This window comes from Anarrhichthys ocellatus, unplaced genomic scaffold (assembly GCF_004355925.1).
Source record: "Anarrhichthys ocellatus isolate YVR2014 unplaced genomic scaffold, GSC_Weel_1.0 scaffold163, whole genome shotgun sequence".
In the NCBI taxonomy this organism is placed as follows: domain Eukaryota; kingdom Metazoa; phylum Chordata; class Actinopteri; order Perciformes; family Anarhichadidae; genus Anarrhichthys; species Anarrhichthys ocellatus.
The window spans coordinates 224,350-246,784 of NW_022280193.1; the positions used below are offsets into that span (position 1 = coordinate 224,350).

Here is a 22,435-nt window from a genome sequence, read left to right on the forward strand (position 1 = left end):
ATACTTTCCAAAGATCACCATGGAGGTCTGTGTATTCACAATGCTCTGCTGTAATTGCATCTGTCCCTGTGTAATCTTGTTTACCAGAGGGGGGTGCCCTGATTGTGTGTACAGCTGTAAATCCACACACACTCATCTGACTTTGGCTCTAAATTAACAGCCAATCACCACCTTAATGGCATTGCTAAGTAAATCAAATGGACTCCTATGGTGCCTGGGCTGAATTAATGATCTCATTATGAGCTGACTGCAGAGACGGTAATGTGAATTGTAGTCTAGCAGATACGACTGCAGTGCTCAAAGACAAATGTGAAAACAGGTGGACCCTCTTACTCACTTATAGGTAACAATTTGTGATATGCTTTGAATATGTTGATCCCATAAGGATTAAATGTGGGCCAAACCACCAGTTTTAGGGAAGTTAATAATTATCCATTTAACCGTTAACCAACAATAACAATTTTGACCAATTAATGCTGGAAAAAAAGCTGGAAGGAAAATAACTTGTCCACCTTAAAGATCAGCCTAGCTTCATCTAAGCCGGAGCTGTTGCTAGCTTCAAGGCTAACCCCCTTCACCCCAATCATCATGGTTGCAGGACCTTGGCTTGGGTCTTAAGGAGTTGTAGCATTTATTCACCGCCAAATAAACTGTACACACATTGCACTGCTACGTTCGCAGCTATAACACTACTGCTGACTTCATACTCATTGTCATACACTCTCTCTTTCTTGACCGGGCACTTGCTAATGTTATGCCAGGCTGACAACTTTGCAGCTAAACTAATTGATGCAGTGGAGTATTACTGTGAAAGTGGCTGCATGTATCCACGACAATGCATAATACATTGTTGCTGCTGACTCTCCCGGACGGGTGAACCGGGGACATTGTTGCCTGTTTTGCACATACACTGCAGCTGGCGGTAAATGATGGATAAAAAACATTTGTGCACCGGAAATTGTTGCAGCTTGCCACTTCAACCACAGCACCCCTGCATGCAAGACACTAATCCCGTGGGTTAACAGTTAAAGGTCTTTAAGGAGGGCCGACTATTGGTCAGAAAGCCCACGTGGGCTGACTGTATGGGCCTTTTTCTTGGTTTATTTGACAGGGGTGAAATTTGACAACTTCCAATTGGGACAATAGTCAATAGCCTTTATTTAGTCAACATTTGGTTTGACTTTTTGGCTATTTGTTTCCTGTCTACTACCAATTTGGAATGCCAAATTACCTGCAGTCCTTGTCATTGCTAACTCTACTATTGGCTGGAAACCTACTGCCTCCCCAATCTCCTCTCCAAAAGTTCTGTGTCTTGCTCACATGTTTTTGCATATCAAACAAAGAACTATGGAAATGGAGGCAATGGCAAACACTTTCCTCGAAGGTGTTCATTCAGTTGTACACACAAAATGTGTCAGAAGTAGCTGTGTGACATTTTTTTAAGAGAGAGGGTTTAATTAAAGAGAAGTTCAACCGATGCCTGATTTTCACATCTTTGCACACCTGGCCAGTTGCTGTGTTAAGTGGACATGATTGTCTGTTTAAGAAAGTTACAGAAAACATAGATTCATCATTCAGAAAGGGGGTTTCAGACGCTGGTAGATGAAAGCACTTCATTTGGATCATACTGAGACTATGCTGATACCAATGCACTGAGACATCCTTTAGCACTTATCCCTTCTGTATGAGACCAGCAGCAGGCTTTCAAGTTAACTACAATGTAAACCCATCCACATCATTATCTGACAGTCAGAACAACAGACGCAGTGTAAAGTGTGCGACTGTGCATGTATGGGTCAAACAAACACAGGACTTTCACCCAGGTGTTTGTGTCTCCTGTGAAACAAGTCATTGGTGACTTATTTTGCCATAGATTTGTCATGTAACTTCCATAAACCTAAAAACTACATAAACCTACACTGCAAATTTATTTTGACAGACTGTATGCATACAACGAGCGAACACTGACACTAGAGGAGTACCTAGAGCGTGGACCACTGACAAAGTGGCGGTATTCTGCAAGCTGGAACTGAGAATATGTTGCCCGACAAACTAGCAGAATTCTCTGGTGCAGCAACACAACATGTGATTCCTGCAGCAATTGTTTTTGCTAAAAACAAATGAGGTGTCAATATTGGGAAACATCACTGAATCATTGCAGCCTGATGAAGAAAACTGAAAGAGTGATGATGTTATACTAACCAGTGTCCCGTCTATTCCAGGTAGTCCTCGTGGCCCAGGCAAGCCTCCCTCTCCCTAAAAAAGCATTCAAGATAAAGAGAAAACAACAACTGTGGAAAGGGCTTCAAGACACCAAAGATTCTGACGAGTCATTTTCAGGTCACACTCTACCTGAGGTCCCTTTAGGCCCACTTCGCCAGGAGGTCCTTGGACACCCTGTGGATGACACAGTGATGGGTTTGTAAAGATTACATGATGTCACCTCATGTTTTCAACCCAGTGGATGTATTTTATCTTCATTGTTAATAATCTGGATATAAACTTTCAGTTGTAACCATGTGTGTTCATGTTAGATATGTTCAGCTTTGCTCATCATCCTTTATTCGGGGATACTTCTGTGACTACATACATGTAAGAATTGTTTGCTTGTTTGTGTCTACGTTTGTGTGACAATCAAACACCCTGAAAGAACACAAAGACAGTTTAATGCAGCCTCTGTTACAAGGCAATAACAAGCAGGAAGATGTAGTATAGTAAAAATATTTACAATCATAAAACCTGCATTTACAGTTTTTTGTTTCCAGCATTCCATCTAAACACCAGCTTGATTAGGAAGGGAGGGTTTGGTTTTGGATGCAGTGTGGAGTTGCTCCGCACGCAATGCTGTCTGCTACTGTGGACATACAGAGGTCTGCTTGTTAACACATGCACATGTTAACATGGGTGTCCACTGCATTTCACACAGTTTGTGTAACCTACATCCAGACACACTGGGTGTCTGGACATTAGTACTCAAGGTTGTGTAATTAGAAGAGACAGGAGAAACAGACCCGTGTGTATGTGGTTTTCTTGTGCATATATGTATGTGTGCTTTACACACTGCCTCCTATAAGAGTGAGTATGTGGTTGTGGGGTGTGACAGTGATGAGATCTGACCCTTGCAGACACGAGATGTAAAAGTGTTCTTAACACAGCCAACAGTTAAAATTGACTTTGACATTTGAAATAGTTGTGCAGCCCCTTTAATATGATGGCATTTCCAATTGGCCTGTCATGGCCTTCAACAGTTATGATAAATATGTTTTTTAACAAACATCAAAGGATATTCAGATACATATTTTGTTTGTTCTATGGAAATAAGTTCAAATATTATTTTCAATCAGGTTTAGTTGGTTTTTTTTGCCGGATATTGTTGAGGGACATGCATTGGCATCTCCTTTTGTAGAACCAATTGCATTGCATCTGCTCTCTGAAAATACCTGATAATTGGCCAAGGTCTCCTGTCACTGGCTAGATTTGTTAAAGCCTGAAAACAGAGTTAAGAAAAGGTGCAGAGGTCTAGTTTTCTCTCAGACCAATTGAATTACAATATGCTGAAAGGTCATTATGGAATATTTGCCCAATGACGGCAAAAATTAAACTCCCCACTCCGGCATTAATGGAGCCTGACCGCTCATGGACCGTGTGCAGACACAAAGGCTTAGGACAGCTTTGTCCATTCTGTGTCCTCGTGTGTGCACTTGTGTATTTTCAGTGTGTGTATTTGCAGTGTGTATGTGTGTGTTTGTGTGTGTGGGTGGGCAGTGAGTTTACTAGCACACGCAGCAATGTGTAAAAGCGCCAATGAATCTGAGCTCTCATGTTTGTCCTTGATGGGAGCATTTAAAAACCAGTAGCTTGTTATATGTACAGAATGCTGAGTGAACAGGAATTATGTTTTGTAAGCTGTCTCTGCATTCATCAGCAGCTGTAACTTTGTGAATTATGCTCTAAGAACCGGTATTAATGCATTGATCTTTATCCTTTTTCTCTGACTTGTAATTGCTGCAGATTCATCACAGAGTGATGTTTTAACTTCACTATCAAATAACTGAACCCTTCAACAGTTGACAGATATCATCTGTATACATTTTAAAATCAGCATTCTGTCATAAAAACAGAATCAACTCACCGGGGCGCCTTGAGCTCCGGCAGCACCACTGACTCCCTTCACTCCCTGAAGACACAACAGACATGTCAGTATGTTTCACCTTACGAGGGGTTTGGTGACGAGTTCAACAGGATAGCAAGAGTCTTGTAGAGTAGAGAATATGATTAAAAGAAAAACATATTAAATATGATTCACCTACATGTACTTATATCATATGCATACTTGTACTGTGTACACTCTCATATGTATTCATTATTTATATTTATACCACCTTGTATCATATCTATGCCATCATTACTTCTATTTACACTCTGCACACAACTGCCTACTGTAACATGTTCATACGTATATATTTTAGTCCATTTATTACACACTTTTCATGCTGTTCATACTGTTCATGCTGTATATGTCTCAGCATATTCTCATTTTTATATATACCACTATACATATAAACATTACTCTGCAATTTATTGCTTTCTGCACAGATATTGCGCTTTTCTAGTCTTTCCGACCACTCAAAGCGCTTTCACACTACATGTCATCAATCACCCATTCACACCCATTCACACACTGATGGCTGGGGCTAAGTGACACCTGCCCATCAGATTCTATCACATTCACACACCATAGGAACAGCTATGGGAGCATTTTGGGGTTAAGTGTCTTGCTCAAGGACACATCGACATGGGACTAGCGGAGCCGGGGATGAATTGCTCAACAAAGACGGACACATTTTTAAGTAAAAACTTAACAATGAAGTTGTCCTTTCTATTGCTAAAAGCAGAGTACACTATGCAAACATATACGGAGTGGGATTGCAGTGGTTTAGATTCATGCACATTAATGTGCTACTTTTGCTTGTCTGTAAAACTTCCCTCTTGTATCAAGTTACCCACAGGGGAAAGTGGTTAATCCATGCTACTTGCATCTTAGGGAATTGTTTGAATATGGCGTGTTGTGAGTTTATCAGTAGCAGTGATAGTGACGCACAAACACCAGGCGAATTCTGTGGTGTGGAGATCTTGCAAGGCGGGAGCTCGTTAAAACAGAAATGAACAGCAGCAAACAAACCCATTTTTAGCCACAACACAGCATGCGAATAAAGTTTTAACCGTCCTCAACACACCAAAACCACTTCTTGGTTTCCCTCTCAAACCCCTCCTGTTTGAATATAGTGGGACTCAAGCTGTATGTGAACATGTTCCAGTGTGTACCATGCTAACACACCGCCACTGGCAATGAACATGTGAAACAAGCTGTAAAATATATTCTGGTACTGCAAGCCATTTATTTGTTAAGTCACATGCATATATCAAACTTGGTGTTGTAGTGTCCTAACATACACACCACTTCTCCCTTTCTCTGGCTTTCGTGGCATCAAAAAGCGTCATAAAAAACATCTTTAGTTGACAACATTTTTCAGCCATCAATCAAAGGAGTCGGTAACATTGGTGAAACCAGCAAGAGTATGCCAGATTTTCAAATGATCCAAACCAAAAACCCAATCCAGTGTGCCAACTCTTGTCAACTTGCAGCACTAGCTCCAAAAGTGGCTAAATCTAGTGAGAATTTTGCCAAGTCAGCAACACTGACAGCCCGTCCCTTCAGGCCTCCCTCCAATGGTGTTCCCCATAAATTATCAAAATGAACGTAAACAATGAACATAGCTGTTGTTACACAGCTCTCAAGCTAGCACCTTGTGGAAGACTCCATTGACGACACGCAATGAGTGCACAGCACAGGTAGACAGGTAGGCCATTCAATAGTTACAGGCTTATTACAGTCATACTGGATTTTTTTCTTTTTTTTGAAAGCATTTGATTTATTGATTGCTGAGAAAAAAACAGAACGGACAATGTGTTATTTTTCTACTACTCTACTTTGTCTGTGGCCTAACCCCCAAGCTACTGGTTCCTTCTGAAGGCATAAGTCTTTTATAAATGGATCGTAAATATATACTTTTACGAAAGAAAAAGATTAATAATTTACCCCCCAAAAAATGGACAATGTCGTTTTTAGCAAACGTTACTCCAACAGGAAAAAACAGTGTTGGGGGACTATTTTCAAAGGTGGGTTACTACTCATTTTGGGCTTCGGAGAATATCTGTGGCAGCAGGATGGTTTATGTGGGAAAGATTTCAAATAAATGACAGTGTGTATGTTCATGGTACACTGAAACAGTGTGGGTCAATAACACAGAGGAAGAATATGTATCATGCTCTGGATACACACATAATGCTTGTTAGTAGGATACATTATTGCTGTTTAAGACGGCGCATGGGATTTGTTGACAATAAAGAAAACATGACGACCATCAGATCTTCAAAATGTCAAGAAATGCGAATTGAATATATAAATATTTATGTATATTCACATATGAAGCTCTGCATGTCCCACACAGCAGTACGTTTCACCTGAGGGAAACTCTCCACAGAACTTCTAGACTGGGAGAGCGTCATGACGGACAGAGCCTTGTGTTGTCACACCCTCTAACACGGCAACCTATAATCTATGATAATGTCTGTTAATTGGTTCATCTAAAACAAAATCCGGTGAGGTGATTGCAGTTAACTGGCTCTTGCCGTTTACCCCTTTGGACCAGATCTCGTTGAACCTGATCTTCCTCTTAACCTGGATTTTATCTATGGTCTAACTATAGTCCTGGTTCAGGTCTCTGCAGGGCTTTAAGTATGTCACCATGAGGATCAAGGCAGTTTTTTGAATTCATTCTCTGCAGACACAGACGTTACCAGACCCACCAGCATATATTTTAAGTGCAGAGCTCTGCATGTTGGCAGTGAGGAAACAACTGAATTAGCTCTCCACTGTGTCTGTTTTCTCGCCGCACTATACGCGCATGAACCCATAAGAGCAACAGACCTCATAATTACACAGCCAAGACGCCCACCACGGCCCAATAAATGACAAGATGACATACATTTTTGGATGACTAGAACAAGAGAAAATAGACAAGTGCACAGAGACCAGACTAACCTGTGAGCAGACTATGCTGCTACTTCACCATGCCACATACTGTTAAAGGCTGAAGAGACTGTGACGGCTAGACGTCTCTGAGATTAACTACACTTGAATGAATCCTGGTTGGGGATCAAAAAGAAAAGTCAATAAAATATAAAGACAGTTAGCAGAACAATACAACAACAAAAGTCCATGTCTGACAACATCCTTTTAAAACGGGATCAAACTAAACAGTGTCTACTGCTCAGTTGCTGCCTCAAGTGAGAGAGTTCGAGTGTGTCAGACGCTTGTTCACGATTGAGAGTTGGAAGAAGAGGAGATCGATAGGCCAATTTGTCAGTGTTAGCAGAAATAGTGCTGACAGAAAGGAAACAAGAAGACAGAGAGAGAAATGATCCAGTTGATGTAGTTTGGGTATCTCACAAGAATACATCCAGGGGGATGATTATCGGCCGTGTATCTCAAATCTTTGGTCTCAAACCTTTTGTTGCTGACAATGCACTGTCTAACCAGCAAATCATATTTAGGACAAACACAACCATTTCAACATGTCCTGGAAAGTTAAAGGTTTGGTTCGCTCAAGTGTGTCAAATTACCACTTTCCACCAAAGAACGAGTCCCTCTAAAAACTGTTGAAAGCGTGTCCTAGTACTAGTAGTCTCCGACTGAAATTAATATTCAAAGCTCATTTCAGCAGACTTTATAGACCAAATATTTGTCACCCCTTGTTGCACCATGCTCCTTCACTCTCCTATATAGAACCTTCAAAAAAAAACTGCCAGCTACTACAGGACCAACTGTCCACCCTCCATAACAGACAACAGAGGGAAAAAAGAAGACTGGCAGCCAGGCTGATTAATTCTAACCTCAAATTATGTCACTACCACAGACGGCATGTCTGTGCACTCTGTCATTATAAATAGCACATCCTGTGTGTTTGTTTAGGGGTGGGGGTTCAGTACATGTCAAGGAATGTTCCATATGTGCCTCACTTTTACACGAGTAAAACAGCAGCTCCAATATCGCCATCATTAATCACCTTATTAAATATGAGTGATGGTACATTTATTACATGTTGTCAGTTTAATGTATTGTTCTCAAAATGGATATTTTTTGGGGGAATCCAAGGGTCTTAAAGTAAATGTTTACTTTGATCAGATACAATGTTAGGTGACTGACAGTTAGAGCACTTTAAGAGCACTTTTAAGTCAAAGTGAAGTCACATTTAGTTTTGTAGTGAAAAATAATGTCAACGTGATTTTTAAATGTATCATTATTTCTTTATTAGTAAAAAAAAGAAAAAAGTTATGTGGGGAACTATCACATATGCACCTTTTCGTTTTAGCTGCCTGAGGCTCATGTCCCTGTCTTTGTTAAATGGACAGCAGCTGGCAGGCTGAGCCCCAGGAGAGGAATGAGAGACATAGTACACCAACTGGGGATGTAGCCAGTGGTAGTGTAGAGTAAGGACCATATCAGCAACCAAGCAGGCCCAAGTGAAATGTGCAGGTATGTTTACATCCTGTTTAATGTGCTGCAGCTGCGCAGCTAATTGGCTAACGTTAGCAGTGCAATTTGCCTCTGTTTGTTTGGTCGCTAATTCAACAAACTAAGGTGCAGGACAAGATGTGTGTGTTCACGTTTAATAGATAAGAAGGAGACTTATGTAGAGAAGTCAATGCGGCTTTAAATGGTTTGGATGTTTATTCAGTTACTTCTTCCATCCGTCCAAGCTTCTTGTGGAAATCAACACATTCACCCCAACTAACTAAACTCAACCTCCCACTTTTCATCTTGATTTATAAAAATATTTTTTACAAATACAAATGCAAAACTAAAAACCTCGAATGCAACAAACATCCTCAAGGCTCAAATGCTATGTATACAAAGAACTCACAGCCGGATTTTCACATATTGTAGTTTATATATAGTATAGTTTCATAGTAATATCAAGGCTTGCTTTGTTGCAATAATGATCACAATAATGATAACATATAAAGCAAAGTTGGCAAATGCCCATTTAGAAAGTTTGGAAACAAAGCACTCAACAAATGTAGCTGCTCCTTTCATATTCACAAGTTGTAGTTATTTAATTAAGATGATCAAATGCACAACCAGCCAATCTCCCATTCACTGTTTGTGTAGCGCCTCGTCTGAAATAAAGCTTCTTATACAAACCTTTGAACATCTCATGTTAATGTCTGTCTGCCAAGATTCCAAACATTTTGGTACTTATTATTCCAGTCAATCTGTACTATAATTTGCAACAGCTGAATACCAAATAATATTTTTAAACTGTTAAATAAAATATCCTGCTCTTATTCTGAGAGTCAAACAGACAGATTTGAAGTCTAAAAGGTTAAAAAGAAAAGCATATTGACCCAGAGCTCTGTGCTTCCGAAGCAATATCTGTTATATATATATATATATATATATATATATATATATATAAATGTATAATATCTCATCTGTTGCATAAGTGAGCATTCAATGTATTAATGTGTTTACCACATCGGTATTACGCCTTTAACTCGGTGACCCCCGGAGGAGTGGGGGGGGCTCTGTACATCGGTACTTGTGTTGAAGAACTGATGAGGTGTGATAGCCTGCAGGCTGGAGAAGCTGTAACTTCCATATGTATTTAGGAGGTCTCTGAACTTACTACTAAATTGCAAGCATAGGAGTTAAAAATAAACCCAGTAGCTTCCCTCTGATTTGTAAAAAAATCCCATTTGAAGACAAAAACATCTTATCAAATGTCTTCTTACAGGTAACAGTTATAGTGCTGGTAATTATAGGGAAGGAATGTGTGATATTTTTATCTCTCTGTGACATGTCAAAATAAATTTGGATGTAGGAAACTCGGTGCCTGATAATAAGAGACCGACACCAACCCCAAAGATGATCATTTTTAACTTGTTTGACTTGAGTGAGAAACATCAAATCCAACAGTGAAATTGAAAGTTGATGCTGATGAAAGAGAGCAGTTTTACGGGAGTGTGTGATTAAAGAGCATGCTGACAGCCTTAAGGCTTATAGAGTATATCTAAGCTAAGGGCTCATTAACATTCAATGGAGCTGTCATGGCTGGGTGGACAGAAATTATTTGCAGTCAATGGAAGCTGTATCCTCAGGCGGAGACCACATTGTGAGCAGATAACATCTGGATCTTTTTTTTTACTACTTCACTGTGATTGGGTGTTCTCTCCCTGTCAGTTCTATGGTAACTGGCTTAATGCTGCACGGTGGTCTAAATGCTGTTTTGAAGAATCATCCTTGAAACAAATCCTCCATGTGGTAGTTGTAGAATGTAAACTCCTCATCAGGTCATCAAAATATCTAGCCTCCCAGAAACAATACAGAGGACATGACCTCAGTGTTCCCTGGCCCTGATGTGAGGCTTCATCGATGTCATGGTGAAGAAAATCCAGGCGGTGGACACTGAGGTCATGTTCACAGTATTCCTGGTATAAAATTACAAATGGTGGATTTTCGATTTTTGAACAATCCCTACTGAAATGTAAGTAATTTCAAGCCAACAAAATACATTACATTACAGTCATTTTAGCAGACGCTTTTATCCAAAGCGACTTACAATTCAGATTCTATCACATTTCTACACCGTAGGCACAGCTACAGGAGCAATTTTGGGGTTAAGTGTCTTGGTCAAGGACACATCGACATGCAACTAGCAGAGCCGGAGCAAGACAGCCCTGCTATCCACTTAGCCACAGTCTCACCCCTAAATACATATCACCATTTTTGTACCCTTGTCTGTGGCAGGAAGGTTTTGTAGCCGCATGTCGACGTCATGGTTGTGAAGTAATTAAGAAAAGTCAGGCTTTTAGCGTCACACTGGACTGCCAATCGACCCCAAGATCTTTTCAAAACAGTCAACTATATCAGAGCACGGTAGGTAAAGCACTTCCTGGGCCTGCTCATATGACCACTCGTTGTCAGGTGACCTAAGTGTGAAACTTCAGCCATGTGACAACAAGTCGTCTGTCGTCAAAGTCGTGTGCAGCTCCAATCCATGAGAAAGACCATGATAGTACTTGAAGTTGAAGCTTAAGGACCTGATTGTTTCTACAAAAGAGCCGTCAAATAAATCCTTTCCATTGCTGAGCCAGATCTCCACCAGTCAACAGAAGGACCTGACAAACACTCACATTCACTCACACAGCTGTGGAAGTCTTTTATTGGAGCTACATGTTCAGCATGTTGCTTTGATCGAGCCCAGTGATGTTGAGCTTCTGCCTGAAATACTTCAAATTGGCCTCACTGTGACTTCAGAAAGACTTAACGACTCAGCTCAACTGGTTTCTTGTGTTGGAGCTGAATTGAAACCTTGTTAGACCTGTGACGCTCTCAGCTCACCTGTGGTGTATTTATGTGGTGTATTTATATCCACACTTCTCCAAAATAAATGTACATGTCTTCAATAAATATTAGAGAAAAGCTAACATGTGCACCCAAAATACTTCATGTTTGCTTCAGTGATTCATAACTGTCCAGTTTGGTCAAAGAAGGCATGAGCAGGCTGTTCTTGTTTAGTTTACTGTAGTTTTCCATCCTTCTTTCTGTGATCACCTGTGTTGTATTAGTCTCATCAGCATTGCTCTTCAATCAGCGTTCAGGCTGCCCTTGTGTCTGCCCACCTGTGTCTTGTCTGATTAGTTTCTTGTGTATTTAGAGTCCTGTCTCTTGTCTGCTGGTTGTTGGTTCCTCTGCTATGTTCCTATATGTGTCCGTTGTGCAGTTGTCCTGATCCTCTTTCGTTTGTCATTTTGCCAGTTTCTGGTCTTTGGGTTTTCAGCTCATCATTTTTGGACTCCACTGGCATGTAGGTTTTGTATTGAAAGTTCTGCTCCCTGTATTTGTCCTCATTTGGGCCCATCCCCTGTTTTCTGTTCTGTGAGAAAATGTTTCCCTCTAAACGTAATTGAGTATACAGCTCAGGTCTATGGGGATGTCATTTTTAGGAGACAGGGTTGGTAATGAGGACAGACCCAAGGAGAATTATCACAGGCTTTACAGTTCCCCTTCAGCTCTATAGATTTAGCGTCTTTCAGCGCACTGTTTGGGTTTTTACGGCCTACAACTTTATTTCTTTGGTTCACTCTTATCTCATGAGTGCTGTTCCACGCAGCAGCAGGCACCTGTTTTCAGTGAAAAAAACTCTGATGAAGCTGAGGAGACAGACTATACACTAACCACCAAGCAGCAAACGGATAAAGTTGGAGATTAGCTGGTGAACATGGTGGAGTATTTAGCAGCTAAAGAGCCAGATGTTTTTTTCTTAACAATGATAAACAACAGGACTATGGCTATATACTGACACACACACACACACCTGAGAGCCTCCTGTAGTTCCCCCACAGTAACTCTCTCAAAGGGTCATACATGTGCTTCTAGTTGCTGTTCAAACTTAACCAGCAAAGACACAGAGAGACAGTCAGGATCTGCTTGTGGACTACCAGCCCTACGCTCCACCGTCTCCTGTGTCCCTGACCTTTCCACATCACACCCTATGTACACAACCCTCCTACAGACATGCCAACAGCCACTTTTAATTATACTGGGAGGGAGAGTTCTACCCGCCATGTATTTAAGCAGAAGGTATTATGTTCATTTAGAGCAACAATAGGTAAGGGTGTGAGATTGAGGATCTTCAATACCATTATAAATGGACTGTACTTGTATAGCGTTCTCTAGTTTTCTGACCACTCGGAATGCTTTAACGCTACATATCGTCATTCACGCATTTACACCTATTCATACTCTGATGACAGGAGCTACCATCAAGGGTGCCACCTGCCCATCACACTATCTAACATTTAAACAACATTCACACACCACAGGAACAGCCTACGTGAGCAGTGTCTTGCCCAAAGACACATGGACTAGAGGAGCCGGGGATCAAACCACCGATCCTCTGATTGAAGGACGACCTGTTCACTGAGCCACAGTCACCCCATGTATCAGGTAGTTGGTATTGTAAGGAGAGAAAAAACAAGTCAAACATAAAGAGTGAACATTCTGCAGACATGTTCAAACTAAAGCTTTGTAGATATGTTGATTTTAAAAAGACAAAATAATATGGACGCCATTTGGTTTCCCCCAAAATGTATTTAGAAAATGCTGAGTAAATCTTAGGAGTGGTTGAATGGGTAAACGCAGAATACACTGGCCACAACGGTTATCTGCCTAATGTTTCCCAGACTCAGTTATTACCCCCCCCACACACACACACACACTCCCACCCCATCCACACATGGGCACCAGCTGTGTGTTTTTCCAGCTCCCTGAGTACCACCACCCTCCAGTTGGAGTAGAGCAGATATGTGGGAGAAAGAAGTTTATTTTGATAACCGAAACAGTCCAAATTACTGAGCTGGCTGGCTGCGAGTCAAACTGGTGGAACACTCAAAGGACTTCAGAGAAAACTCTAAATAGCATTGCACACTTGTAGCTGGTGGGCATGCTCACATGCTTGCAGATGTGTGCATGCGCTCTTTCATGTAGCCACTTGCTCTTTTCCTGTTACATCAAGCAGACATCCCATATACACTATGAATGTGGCGTGTACACCTGCACTGGTGTAAATTTAATTAACTGACAGAAGTGGAGAGTTTTTTCCGAGTTATTGTTTGACTTGATTTTAGTAAGTTTGGGCAGTAAACCACTAATTTGCAAATTAGATCCAAACCACATTTGGAGGTGGTTTGAAACGCTATTCCAATCAGATTTCTACAGATGCCTGTCAGTCCAGATGCTATCAATGCTCAAATTAGATTTCAAAGTGTGGAAGTGCTGAGCAGAGTCCATGCTGCTGGCAGAGCGCTATGGAAGACAGCAAAGGAGACAAACAGCCGTGGTCAGACACTGAAATAAATTGTCTGCTGGCACTTTCACTCTTTCCCTTTCTGCTGCTTCCCCACAACATCGCAAGGTATCCCAGCCTCCACGACAGCAAGAGGGGGCAATGCCTTCATGTTGCAAAGCTGCGTCATCAGCTTATATCATTACAATGGCAACTCATCAGATAGGTTGGTGATATCTATACAGAAAAATCCAGTCTGATCACTTGCCAATAACAGTGCAGACAGTCTTTCTTAAAGAGTCAATAGAAAGATGCAAGTAGCACAATAAGCAAACTCGCTCAAGGCAGACATGTCCACACAAGTTGAAAATGTTCTAACTCTATAAATCTACCTCAGAAATGTACACATACACATATTACCACCCTGCCTCGTTCAACTTCTCTCACTCACCCATTATTCCCATCACACACAAGACATCAAACATCTGTCCAGTTATTTGACTAGCTGTTCTGTGCAAATATAATGTTCATAAACAGTCCAGCAGTCACATTTATGCGAGCAGTGGGAGGTGAAAAATGACTTCCACCTCTGTCTTCCAACTTTAGCTGTTATCACCAAAACCTCACTGTGAGACCTCACAAATGCTCTTTTGGCTGAAAATCCCTGCAGCCAGGTGCCAACATCTGGGGGAAGGTTTTCCCCAAAGAGCCTGTAGCAGCATACAGTATTACTCCCTAAGGTTTTGGAATTAAATGTTTAACTATCAATGAGTGTAATGTCTGTATTTCCACATATGTTGTCACTACATGACCTTTGGTCCTGGTGTCCCAATCAGTCCAGCAGTGCCTGGTAATCCTGGCTCCCCCTGGTTGGACGATAAACACACTCTGAGAGGAAAACTGGAGCAGCGGCAGCCAAATTCAACACCATTACTGTAATCATCTATGTAAACAAAGGAGAAGCTCGGATAACAACACACACACAGAAGGAGAGCGACTTCATTCTCAGCTGAGGTGGACATTACTTATATCTTTACACAGCAAATAGTTGTTTGCTGCTAAATTCATTTTCAGAATGTTAATTACAGAACATTTAATGAGAGCTGGATCTTACTGTTGGTCCAGATTCTCCTGGAGGTCCTTGCTCACCTCTCTCGCCAGCAAGACCCTGTATAAAAGGAAATGTGATGACATTTGGTACTGATATTCAATATATTCAATTTGTTTATCTAATCAGTAGTCATTGTTTTGTATTCTTTAATTCATAAGGGGTCTCATTTATTATTGCATATACACAAAAGGGGCCAAAAATTGTGATCTATAAAAATGAACTTGAAGAAAGAATGTGCGCAACTTTATGGAAACTTTACCACATAAGTTTTCACATTATGATAGACGGAGGGAATTGGCGACATATGTTAAGGAGGTGAATTGAAGCTAGAATGTAGAAATTAAGTGTTATGAGCTCGCACTTTTAATTTGACTTCATATCACTGGCTACTTATAGATCCACTTTATCACAAACATTCAAACCAGCAGTAGCTTGTGCTAGTGAGCCCTAACAGACCGCAGAGAGTGGACTGTATGCTGCTGACACTGTGCAGTGAGCAGCTGTTGAAGTTATCATCATGGGTTGTAGAAATCTAACAGAACATCAATTAGCATTAAACAATTGCAGAAAAGAGTGTCAGAAGTTTTCAATATATATAATGTCGTATACTGCTCATATATCACCATGTATGATTTTAGTTTTCATATGTTTTTTGTGTGTAAACACGACTGTGTCTCCACTGCGACAGCCAGTGACAGCTCTCACACAATCATTACACTCCATATCCTCATTATCAAGCCTAATCATAATGCAGGCCAAGTTCACCCTCAACTTCAATTGATGATTGAATTGGGTCACCTATCAAACTTCCATTTTCAAATGAAATCCCAGGGAGGGGCATACCCTGATTGTGGCAATTAGTTTGGCAACTTGTGAAGCAATCACTCTGATTGCTGTAAACGTATACATACTGCATAATGCTGCATGATGGCACAGGCACTGCTAAAGGACTAAGTGTATGTATTGATTATTGACCATGTGGGCGCGTAGAGGGCGAGATATGAGGCAGTTACGCATGCTGACAATTCCAAGTTGATTTGCAACATATAACATGAAATGAAGTTTTAGCAGGTGTTTTTATAAATTTAGTTTTCATGATTCTGAATATTATTTGGCATATGCACATGTCTTAATTTGTATGCACACAAATATTTTGTCTGAATCCTACGCACTGTTTTACAAATGAGACCTCAGGACACTAAAACTCACCGCAAACCCAAAATAGTATCCATGTTAGAATCAATCTGAGCTGGTACATCCACTGTGGTAGTGCTTTACATTAGATACAAATCTTATTATTAATATATAATTAAATTATCATATGAGATGAAAAGGAAACCACTGCATTATACTTTTTGTTATAAGAGAAAATCTGGCCTCATATGTTCATCTATCACTCATTGTGTTACTCAGTTGAAGCGACACAGGAAATGCTTTTTCTCCAGGACCACTTGGTAGACGAGGAGTAATGCCAGAAAACAGGAATACAAAGCACTTCATCATTGGAACAAGATGATCATAATGAATGCTCTGTATGTCTGTGTTAAAATGACCCTATTGATTGGACCAAGGCAAAAATAGTGCGACAAAGAAAGTGAATTGTCCCTATGTCCCTGTGCGTAGTGCCCCTGATATGGGGGACACATTAGGTGTGGTAGCCAGAACTGGTTCATTTCCACTTTTATATACTGCACATGTATATAATGTATATTTATGAATCCATGAAGATATACTAAATATGCACAATATTTGACAAGGTTTCTTATCCAGGAAGCTTTACAATGCTACCCCAAATTCATGAGTAAGACAAAAGCATCACCAGATCTATCAAAAACAGACAACTCACAGCCACTGGGTTGTGTATGTTGGAGTAAGAGTCTTCAAGTAGCCAGGGGCATAGCTATGACTAGAAAGTGCTTTGCTTATTTAACACTCTCTATTGTTAGGCAGGTGTTACAGTCCTTGGTCTTTTGTCACCTGCTATACTGTCCATTCATATGGTCAGCAGCAACTAAGAAGGACATAAATAAACTACAACTGGTTCAAAACCGAGCTGCCAGATTAGCACTCCAGTGTTCAATGAGAACTAATACAGCATACATGCACTCTCGTCTGTCATGGTTCTCAGTGGAAATTAAACTCCACTATAGCCTTCTCATGTTTTTCAGAAACGGAGTATTTAATCAGACACCTGAATATTTCTTCAATCAGGTACAATACACGTGTAACAGACATAACCATCACACAAGGAATGCTAGCTCAGGTCACTTGATACCTCCAACCCCAAGAACTAACCTCCTCAACCGTACAGTTATTTTTCTTGCAATTACTGCTTGGAACTTCCTACCTCCTCATATAACTCATACAGGTAATAATCTGTCATTTAAAAAACAATAAAGGCTCACCTCAGGCCATTAAGCCATTAACTACTTGACGTTTTCCATTGCTTTTGTAGTCTCCTGATCCTTCTTTGTATAAATGATGGATGCACTGTGTGTATATGGTCGGTTATGACAATATACATCCTAGTCTTTGACTGCACTATGTATCTGATTGTACTATTTTTAACTGTTCGTTTCACGTCATGTTTTGCACGTTTTGTATGTATCACGTTTTGTCCTTTCTGTGGACCCCAGGAAGATTAGCGGCCACTAAGGCGTCAGCTAATGGGGATCCAGTTAATAAACTAATAAACTAACCAAGCACTATGATTGTGCTGACACACGTTTTTATGATTCTGTTAGGTAGCCCGGCCAACTGGGGCTGGCCAGAGATGTCTGCTCCCTCAAACCAAAGCTGTGTCTTGCAAAAAACTAGTAGGCTACAGTAAAAAAGTGTTGATGTATTAGTCTGGTTATCACTGAGTCAATATTTGCTCAGTTTCTGTCTTAACCATTATTGTATTAAGGGAGTCTCACCTTGGGTCCTAGTTCTCCTGATAAGCCTGGTTCCCCTCGGTCTCCCTAGGCAGTATCAGCAGAATCAGGTACTATCAGTACTGGCAGCAGATTAGGAAAGCCACAACACTGATACAACTGCTTCTTTAAAGATTTACCTTGATGCCTTTTAGACCAGGCTCCCCTCTTAGTCCTGCTGGGCCACCTTCACCCTGCCCAACCAAGGCAAGAAAGGAGGTAAGAGCATGCAATCAAAGTCTGGAACTAATTCAATAAAATGAATAAATGGTATCAAACATTTTAAAAGGCCATTGTAAAATCCATAGAGTATTTTCTCCATAACCTCCCCATTATGAAAGGCCAACGAAAGTTCGATGACCACATGCAAGTAGTGAACTTTGAACAGGGCAAAACCTGGAGATGTTGTTGTGATAACCTGAGAGATATATGGGATTAGCAGCCAGCCGATACATATTAGGGGTGCAACGGATCATAAAACTCAACCCATGCCCAGATTTTTTTGCCACAAATACCAATTGCCGATTGATGACGGCCAATAAAGATCGTTTTTGTTTTGTTTTGTTTTAATAAAAGACATAAAACTGAATAGTGTCGGCATAGCAAGACAGATTGATGGATAATGCATTTTAAAGAAAGCATATGGCGATTTGAAGCTGTTGTAACACAATTTATTTTTTACCTTCATCCCTGGTAATCCAGGAGGGCCGGATTCCCCAGGTTTCCCAACATTACCCTGGTGAGAATTAGAACATAAGCCGATTGTATCATGTGCATACAACTTGTATCTTGAAGACTGTTGACAGCAGTATGACATGATGAAAAATACAAATGTGATGAAATAAAAAAGTGATAAGCACTTACAGGCTTACCATCAGGTCCTGGTGGTCCATCCCTCCCTTTCTCCCCTCGGAAACCCTGAGACAGAAATTACAAAGGCTTTAATAAATGCATATTATTTTAGGCTGGCAATGATATGTCAGTCTCTCCAACATTTTGTTCCAGACAAAAATGATCCTAACAACTATTGGATGCCTGGCTGTGATGGTATACCATATTAACTCTTGTGATTCCCTGACATGTCCTTTTAGTGCTGGCTTGGCCAGGCACAGCCCAAAAACACTACATGGAGCTGCCGCCCTGTAGGCCCTCCCCTCATTGGGGCAAGGTGATTGTGAGCCAGGCACCAGGCAAAAACAGGGTCCTAGGCGTGCTGACTTCTGGAATCGCAGACTGCCTCTAGAGACGTGGAACGTTCCCCTCACCACTCTGGAAGGGAAGGAACTGAAGCTGGAGTGGGAGGTGGAGCAGTATGATGAAGATGCCTCCTGGATGGCTCCCAATAGCTTTTCTATTAAGCCCCAGGTACGTAGATTTGTAGCAGATACCAATTTTTAGCAGATACCCCTGAGTATTAGAAGTCTGCCCCCATTTTTTAAGTACTGCATGTTTCAACAACCATCCATAAAGTATACTAAGAGTCACTGCAACTAGATGTCATTAGAGGACAGAAGTTGAGTTGTCTAGTTTCCAATGGGCCTGTTGCGTACTCCTCAATGTCCATATACGTTTGTACATACCACTGTATAACAGTGTGTGAATAACCACCAGAAGTTATAATGACCTCCGATATAATGAGATAGTGTTGACTCCAATAGGAGCAGATGTATTATTGCAACAATACAAATAAAACAAGAAAACATGGGTATGTTGGCAAGCAGTGCATTCTGTGTCCATCTATTTCTAGAGTTTGTTTTTTAATGCTATAATAACAAAGTAATAATAGCTGGGGTTGTATCAGTACAGTCCGTTACATCATAGTTAGGAGATCGGGTGCTGTGTTACAACCACTAAGGCAGTGGTTCTCAAACTTTTTCTGTCGTGCCCCACTTTGGAGGAAGAAAAATGTTCATGCCCCACCGCCACAACAAAATTGTAACAAAATGGTCCATGTTGAACTTTTATTGAAATAACATTTTGTGACTCCTCTGTCTGTGCTTTTTCAAATAATAGAATAAAGAAAATTGCAATCACTTTTAAGTAAACCAGATTACTCCATCAGACAAAAACAAATAAAATGTGCCATCACTTTGTTGGAACAATGCAAATAAAGTTATATCTGTGCAAAAAAGAACTACAATTTGGCAAAAAGCCTCCTGTGGACAGGTGTTTTAAATTAGCATTTCGCTTCAAACACTTAACACAGTGCATCTGGGCTTTGTGCATAAATGTATGTTACAATTCTAATGCTACTGTGATGTCCATATCAAATAAAATAAACATAACATTATTATGAGATAGTAAGTCATTATTATGAGATGCTAAGTCATTATTTTGAGATAGTATCTCATTATAATGACTTACAGGATCTGTATTTTTCCTCACAGTGGTGGAAACGGGCTTCCATACATTTCGCCATGTATATTAATTACTTAAAAAAAAATAATAAATAAATAAAAATTCTGCATTTCCCCCTGCGCCCCACCTGTAATACCACCGCGTCCCACTAGAGGGGCGCGCCCCACAGTTTGAGAACCACTGCACTAAGGGAAAGAGACAAGTCATATATCAAATGTCCTCTTAATCTTATAGGATGAAGCGTGTGTTACCATGGGACCTGGCAGGCCACGCTGCCCTTGTGGTCCAACTACACAGTTGCAGTCTTCTTCCTCCACTGTGGCTGTTCGATTCAGAGGACACTGAGGAAACACAGACACACACAATGTCTACAATACAAAACATACTCAAAGCTGCCACATTAGGTAGATAAAACATCATGACCACATCAACAGTGTGACTTGTGAAAGTTGCCAGTAATTTCCACGATGCAGAATCTAGTCAGGTGTGATATTACCTTTGCTTCAATGGCGTATTAGGGCCAAGAAAAAGCTGAGAAAAATAGCGCTGTTGTTTTTGGAAAAACATTGCTTCACTTGGCAAGGTTGGATCAACCTCATCACATGGTACCATTAAACACTGAGACGCAGAGTTCAAAAATATATTATATTAAGTTTTTTTCTCGAAAAATTAGAGTGTTTTTCGTGAGATATTATCCCCCTACCCCTGCTGCATATTATTTTGTTTTTTTTACCTACAATGTCACTAATTTGCACTACATTGGTAAAAACTTTCAGGCAGTACCTCTAAAGTGTGTAAAGAACAGGATAGAAACTCCACTTACCCTTTCATCATCCTGTGTAGCATGAGAGAGGACAAAAGAAAAAAATAATGGGTCATTATCATCATTGTGGCCTCTTACACGCGGCTGTATACAGAAGTACATAATGTGACCTTTGCAGTGGAGATTACAGTGGATACTAACACATTCTCACTCCCAACTCCTCAATTACTGACCCTACTATGACGCTCTACGTATCCCTCTAGCAGGGACAACATGTCAGTTTTCAGTCATTATATGCATAGTGTCTTTTCAAAATAAACTTCCATCTTCACAGGAAGTTAGGTTAAGGCAAAAAAAAAACATTAACTCGACTGACTAATGACTCGCATGACTAGTGGGTGACAAACGACCCATGAGAGTCACGTGACTATAGACTCATGTGACTAATGACTGACGTGATAGAAATGTGAACGTTTACTTTCAGTTTGGCGAGGAACAAAAACAGCAGTCTCCTGGATGAAAGTCCTGTGTTTGTTTGACCACATGCTATCACTCCCACCTTCCCAGTGTAGACTATCTTGCTTGACTGTCTAATAATGCTGCACGTGGGTTTATATTGGAGTTAGCCCAGCATGTTGCACACAGATGCTGAAAGGTGCCTCTATATGTTGGTATCTGATGAGTTCGGAGCATAAGGGTGTTGTGGATACAGGAGACAGTAGAGATCTTACCACAGAGTAAATCTCACAAGCTGTTTCTCTCTCACTCTGATGAGGATCACAGTACAGACGCAGCTTCTGAATCTCCACCTGAATAAAAGGACAATGAAAAATGTAATTGTGGTAAGGAAAATTGGAAATGTTGTTTGGGTAAAATGTAAAATTATTAATGAAATTACTAAATGTATGAGCCAAGACCCACAACGCTTTCAGACGCTGAAAAATAAAATGATGAGCTAAGATAAATAAAAGAGTAAAATGAATCAAGTTTTCATTCATTTATTACTCCTGTATTATCTCCACTGGCTCTCTGTAAAATCAAGAATAGAATTTAAAATCCTTCACCTCACCTACGAAGCCCTAATTGGTCCGGCACCATCATATCTTAAGGAGCTTATAGTACCATATTACTCCACTAGAGAGCTGCGCTCCCTCAATTCAGGGTTACTTGTTGTTCCTAGAGTCTTAAAAAGTAGGATTGGAGCCAGAACCTTCAGCTATCAAGCTCCTCTTCTGTGGAACCAGCTTCCAGTTTCAGTCCGGGGGGACAGACACACTCACCACATTTAAGCGTTGACTTCAGACTTTCCTTTTTGATAACGCTTATAGTTAGGGCTGGCTCAGGTTTATAGTTAGGGCTGGCTCAGGTTTATAGT

The 22,435-nt window shown here is 40.6% G+C and overlaps 1 protein-coding gene across 1 annotated transcript in view; it reads right to left on the reverse strand.

Annotated features, from left to right (window-relative positions):
* The window catches only part of LOC116400340 (collagen alpha-1(XXI) chain-like), a 62,250-nt gene that overhangs the window by 20,937 nt on the left and 18,878 nt on the right, over nucleotides 1-22,435 (reverse strand). Inside the window, exons 10-22 of the mRNA XM_031878127.1 lie at nucleotides 21,792-21,869; nucleotides 21,121-21,132; nucleotides 20,549-20,638; nucleotides 18,804-18,857; nucleotides 18,622-18,675; nucleotides 18,080-18,133; nucleotides 17,943-17,987; nucleotides 15,028-15,081; nucleotides 14,726-14,779; nucleotides 5,459-5,467; nucleotides 4,133-4,177; nucleotides 2,353-2,397; nucleotides 2,203-2,256 (exon numbers count right to left, since the gene is read on the reverse strand). Coding sequence (XP_031733987.1) covers nucleotides 2,203-2,256; nucleotides 2,353-2,397; nucleotides 4,133-4,177; nucleotides 5,459-5,467; nucleotides 14,726-14,779; nucleotides 15,028-15,081; nucleotides 17,943-17,987; nucleotides 18,080-18,133; nucleotides 18,622-18,675; nucleotides 18,804-18,857; nucleotides 20,549-20,638; nucleotides 21,121-21,132; nucleotides 21,792-21,869 — 648 coding nt within the window. The remainder of the gene's footprint in view (nucleotides 1-2,202; nucleotides 2,257-2,352; nucleotides 2,398-4,132; nucleotides 4,178-5,458; nucleotides 5,468-14,725; nucleotides 14,780-15,027; nucleotides 15,082-17,942; nucleotides 17,988-18,079; nucleotides 18,134-18,621; nucleotides 18,676-18,803; nucleotides 18,858-20,548; nucleotides 20,639-21,120; nucleotides 21,133-21,791; nucleotides 21,870-22,435) is intronic.